The 6,084-nt window shown below is 40.0% G+C and overlaps 1 protein-coding gene across 1 annotated transcript in view; it reads right to left on the bottom strand.

The window, feature by feature from the left end:
- The window catches only part of MCMBP (minichromosome maintenance complex binding protein), a 63,593-nt gene that overhangs the window by 3,403 nt on the left and 54,106 nt on the right, over positions 1–6,084 (bottom strand). The window contains exons 12-14 of the mRNA XM_023511636.1: positions 3,496–3,661; positions 2,378–2,511; positions 1,160–1,324 (exon numbers count right to left, since the gene is read on the bottom strand). Of these exons, the coding sequence (XP_023367404.1) occupies positions 1,160–1,324; positions 2,378–2,511; positions 3,496–3,661 (465 nt within the window). The remainder of the gene's footprint in view (positions 1–1,159; positions 1,325–2,377; positions 2,512–3,495; positions 3,662–6,084) is intronic.

Raw genomic sequence — 6,084 nt, 5'->3', positions numbered from 1 at the left:
ACTCGCTTGAGCCCAGGAGTTGGAGGTTGCTGTGAGCTGTGAGGCCATGGCACTCTACCCAGGGGGACAGCTTGAGGCTCCGTCTCAAAAAAAAAAAAGAGTATAAATATCTTTTTTGTTTACAACTCTTGTTTTCTGATTTGAAGACAACTGTAAAAGCAATACTGTAAACATGCTGACGGGCATATAATGAACAAAGGTATAAATCGTATGACAAAATCAGCACAAAGGAGAAGAAACAGGACCTATAAAAGAGCAGTCTTCATATATCATTGTAATTAAACTGATATTAGCGGGGCATGGTGGCTCACGCGTATAATCCTAGTACTCTGGGAGGCCAAGATGAGTGGATTGCTTAAGCTCACAAGTTTGAGACCAGCCTGAACAAGAGGGAGACCCCACCTCTTAGAGAGAGAAAAAAAAAAAATAGGCTGGCTCCTGTAGTCCCAGTTACTCCGGAGGCTGAGGCAAGAGAACCGCTTGAGCTCAAGAGTTTGAGGTTGCTGTAAGCTATGATGCTACAGCACTCTACCCAGGGCAACATAATCAGACTCTGTCTGAAAAACAAATAAACAAATAAAAAAAGCTGGCATTAATCCATAATAGACTGTTATTGTTAACATGCTAATTTTAGCACTTAGGGCAACCACTAAGAAAATAACTTAAAAATATTATAAAATTAACTTCAAGGGAATTAAAATGGGACAATAAAAATAATTTCAAACAAAAAAGGACAATGAAGTCATTAAAAAATATAGAAAATGGCTTGGCGCCTGTGGCTCAAATGGCTAAGGCACCAGCCACATACAACTAAGGTGCGAGTTTGAATCCAGCCCAGGCCCACCAAACAACAATGACGGCTACAACCAAAAAATAAAATAGCCGGGCGTTGTGGCGGGCGCCTATGGTCCTAGCTACTTGGGAGGCTGAGGCAGGAGACTCGCTTGAGCCCAGAAGTTGGAGGTTGCTGTGAGCTGTGATGCCACAGCACTCTACCCAGGGCAAAAGCTTGAGGCTCTGTCTCAAGAAAGAAAAATTAAAAAAATAAAATAAAAAATATAAAAAATGAATAGCAAAATTACATTATCAGTAATTACAGCAAATGTGAATTAGTTAAACACTGTAATTCAACACAGGGAAATCCTTTACCCCAAACTACCTTGGTTATTTCATCAGATATGCTATAATCAAGAAATCTCAAAAGCGTTAGATATATGCGGAATTTGTTCAGCAAGGAGGGCATTGCAGCTGAGACAAGGCTGTTCATGTACTCCTCCATGTTTGGTGGGATTAGCTGGGGTTGCAAGTGTATCCGACAGTCTGCCTGCAAAGGAAAAAAGAGTATACATTATTTTTCAAGTTCCTAAATTAATCTACATTTTTAGGATGATACAGCATCTCTATCAGCCACTAATGGAATTAGAAAATATCATTTATTACTTAGGGGGGGGAAGAATCAATTTTTAATATTCATTTATATGCGTTCTAATAACTGTATCACAGCAATAACTACAAAAGTTAGCTTTTTCTTGATTACTTATAACATTTCCTTAACAGTATCAGCAAGCATAGAAAAAAAGTAGCCATCCTCTAAAGGACGCTAAGTAAAATGTTTATCACAATTTCCCACAGAAAAGTTACCGATGAGCCATTTCATTCTTAGTCATAGATTATTTTTCAACAACCACAGGTGAACACTACTATATACTGAAACTATATATCTTTTAAGTAACTGGGAATATTTCTCAACATCCTCAGAATTAAAAGCTCTCTTTAACAGCCACTCTGATGATGAACCAGAGCATTTCATCATAAAGCATAAAAATAATTACCAAGTGATTGGGGACATTTTTTTAAGAGACAGAGTCTCACTTTATCACCCCCCGTAGAGTGCCACGGCATCACACAGCTCACGGCAACCTCCAACTCCTGGGCTTAGGCGACTTCCTCACCTCACCTTCTCAAGTAGCTGGGACTACAAGTGCCTGCCACAACGCCCGGCTATTTTTTTGTTGTTGCAGTTTGGCCAGGGCTGGGTTTGAACCTGCCACCCTCAGTATATGGGGCTGGCACCCTACTCACTGAGCCATAGACACTGCCTTGATTGGGGACATTTTCAAAGTAACTAAAATATCTGTCACATAAGACTGGCAGAAAACAATAGGTCAAAGGCAACAAGAATAGAAGTCTGCAACAAGTTAAGCAGAAAATTCAGAGACAACTTCTACTTCCTAGATATAATAATGAACTCTTTCAGTAATCAGCAGTCACAATTGTTTTAAATGAATGTAACTTATTAATAACCACCAAAACCCAACATAAATGTAGGTATCTTTCCATCATCAACCTCCCTCCATTTAAAAATGACTCAACATACTGGGAGGAGTGACTTTCCCTCTGAAGTAATAAAAACATTGATATTGCAGGGGAATTCCATCTGGTGGTAACTGAAGTCATAATCCACCTTTTGCCAAGTTATCAGGTTGCTCAGGGCAGTCACGTTATGGACACCTACAAAAGCAAGAAAATAATTACCAGTCATTTAACTTAAATCACCTAAACAAATTAGTTTTGCTGACACAGATCTAAACTACTAAATTAAATGTTCACTAGGTAATAGTCTTCACAGACCGAGTTAGTCAAGCTAGAACTTTCTGAGGCCAAGACTCCCCAAAATGTAATACCCAGCACCTGGTATGCAACCAGACATAAAATAGGTTCCCACTAAGTATGATGATTACTTTCTGGGTGTGTTAACAGTGTTAAAGTAATACAGTAACACAAACTGTTTTGATACTCATACATATGTTGAAACTAGTGAGTTTTACTGATTTTATTCTCATCTTTGCTTCAAATGTGCCCATTCTACATTATTTTTACTTCTTTGATTTATCACCAGCAGTATCTTGTTAATCCTCTTCATTTAAGCAAATAAAGCAATCTGTTTTCTTATAATTTTACAACATGTACCATAATAGAGCTTAGTTCAAACCATGTGATCTATTTTTTTTCAGTGATTCTCTGAAAAATGTTTAAAATTTCACAATGGGAGACAAAAAATGTTTTATCTTTTCCACACTTCTCTTTAGAGGTATAGATGACTAAAGACAAAACTTCCTCCTGTTTCAGTCTTTAAAAAGCTATTTGTTCTACTGTACTATTTTCAGAATACAATGACAAAAACTGGGATACATAATTTAATTAGTGTATATTATATGCTTTAATCAAAATTACATATCAAGTCTTTATCTTAAATATTTGTTAAATGTGAATGTCTTTTTTTTTTGAGAGACAAAGTCTCACTTTATTGCCCTCGGTAGAGTGCCATGGCATCACAGTTCACAGCAACCTCCAACTCCTGGGCTTCAACTCCAATTCTCTTGCCTCAGCCTCCCAAATGTGAATGTCTTTGTCCACATTCTTCTAAAATGTTATTACTAGATCCGACTTAAACAGGTGGGAGGTTAGAAACAGAAGGGAACAGGAAACATCCACCTGAAGTGTCCAGCTGCCCTTGCTCCAGAAGAGTCTCATCAATTACAAGAGAAGTATTGCTGGGCAGCTGGAGAAGTCCACTGACCAAGCGATTGGCTGTGTAATCTTTGTGGGGAATGAATTTCAAATGATTCATGTTCTCTATAGTCATCTGTAGACGAAAAGACTGTAAAGAAAAATTTTTTAATGAGCAAGGATCTAAGTTTCCCGGTTTAAAAAAAAAAAAAAAAACACTTACATTTAAACACTGTGCTTTATATGGAAAGAATGATATATATTTTTTTGAGACAGAGTCTTACTCTGTTGCCCAGGCTCTTAGAGTATAGTGGTGTCAGCCTAGCTCACATCAACCTCAAACTCCTGGGCTCAAGTGATCCTCCTGCCTCAGCTTCCCAAATAGCAGGGATTATAAAGCGCCTGCCACAATGCCTGGCTAATTTTTCTATTTGTAGTGGTGATGGGATCTCATTCCTTCTCAGGCTGGCCTCAAACTCCTGAGCTCAAGCAATCCTCCTTCCTCAACCTCCCAGAGTGCTGGGATTACAGGCATGAGCCACTACACTTGGCTGAAAAGAATGGTCTTATAAATTTCTAAGGGAGTAGTGATGTAGTGATATGGTTCTTGAACTCTTAGAAGCAAATATAATGTCTATTTCATATACTATAATTTCATTTATGCATTCTGAGCTGCTTTATTCTCAAACGTCTTATTCAGTATTCTTGAAGAATTTTTATTTTACCATGATACAAATGACAGACAGCTGACATACAAAGAAGCTTAACATCTTTTACCTAATATAAGCTAGCAAAACAAAATGTTTATTTTATTCATCAAGACAAGAATTTTTTTTTTTAGACACAGTCTCAAGCTATCCCCCTGGGTAGAGTGCCGTGGCATCACAGCTCACAGCAACCTCCAACTCCTGGGCTCAAGCGAGTCTCCTGCCTCCGTCTCCCAAGTAGCTGGGACTACAGGCGCCCGCCACAACGCCTGGCCATTTTTTGGTTGCAGCCATCATTGTTGTTTGGCGGGCCCGGGCTGGGGATTCGAACCCGCCACCTTAGGTGTATGTGGCTGGCACCTTAGCCGCTTAAGCCACAGGCACCGAGCCATCAAGACAAGAATTTAATTTTCCTCTAAGCTCTTTAAGTTAAAATCATATTCATTCATCACAGACTAGTTCAGACTTTTTTGAACAAACCTGTCAGTAAAATAAAGGAGCAGAGCATACCAAGCTGTGGTGAGGTACTATAGCTCTTAGAACTTATGCCACCCAGACTGCCTGTCACCTTCTCCACCAGTGCCACAGGGTAAGAATCTAGTCAACCCATCAACATCTCCCTCTGCAACACCCTAAGCCCATCCCTGGGGGTTGCAGGGGACAGAGAAGAGACCACATTAAATAGAAATGCACAGCCTCTAAAGTAGCATGGCCCGTGCTCTGCCATGTAAGCGCAGGCAGATCACGCACTTTACCAGTTTTCAAAACTAAATAAAATATCAGAGGCAAGTGTTTAGAAAAAGTTCCCGGTGCTAGCTAGACATAAATTGACATAAGGGAATGAGATACGGTAAAAGTGAAAAATACACTACAAAGTGACGGGAATAAAAAGGAAATACCTCCTCACGTTATAACCTTTAGTGCCTTCCTAAGAAAACCATTTCCTACTTTAAAAATATATATAATGCATATCCTGAGAATATGTGTGCTACTTAAATCTTAGCCTCACAGCACCAGTGGCCCCAGGCTGCCACTCTGATCTCACCTTCCCCCATTTTTGCCAGTGTTTATCCCACACTTGCTACGTTGGCCTCTCTTGCTGGCATACCTCAAACACACCAAGCACACTGCTGCCTGACTGCCTTTGAGTTTGTTCTGTCTGCATAGGCTGGATGTGTCCCCGCAGCCATCTGGCTTGCTTCTGTACTTCCATCAAGACTCTCTTGAATACCCACCCAGGCAACAAAGGCTTCCCTGCCCCCACTACATACTCTGGCAACTACACCTGGGTCCACTGTCAGCACTGTCACACCCCTTTCTTCTGGGGTTTTATTGTTCTCCAGGACGCTTAAGTAAAATAAATTTAAACTCAGTGAGTGCACAGTATTTATTTATAATATTTCAGTATTTCTCAAAATGTGGTCCAAGAATCCCCCCAGGGGAATTGCTAAAACCCTTAAGGGGTTAATCAGGTCAAAAAGATGCATAGATAAAAAATCTTTCAATGTGCAAGACAGACCAATGAATTGTACAGAGTGTGAAAAGTTTTATCACACAGGTGTGATACAGGTGTGAGGCTGGCCTGGTGCCTCACACCTGTAATCCCAGCACTTTTTAGAGGTGAAGACAGGAGGATCACTTGAGGCCAGGAGTTCAAGATCAGCCTAGGCAATACAGTGAAATCCCATCTTTACAAAATTTTTAAAAATTAGCAGGGCACAGTGGTGCACATCTGTACTCCCAGCTACTCAGAAGGCTAAGGCAGGAGAACTGCTTGAGCGTAGGAGTTGTAGTAAGCTACGATTGCACAAGTGTACTCCAGCTAAACCTGGGTGAAAAAGTGAAACTCTATCTCGAAAAAAAAAAA

Source organism: Otolemur garnettii, unplaced genomic scaffold (assembly GCF_000181295.1).
Source record: "Otolemur garnettii isolate 467f Iridium unplaced genomic scaffold, OtoGar3 scaffold00021, whole genome shotgun sequence".
NCBI lineage: Eukaryota > Metazoa > Chordata > Mammalia > Primates > Galagidae > Otolemur > Otolemur garnettii.
Note: the sequence above shows the minus strand (reverse complement) of the source record. Positions and strands in the feature narration are given on the sequence as shown.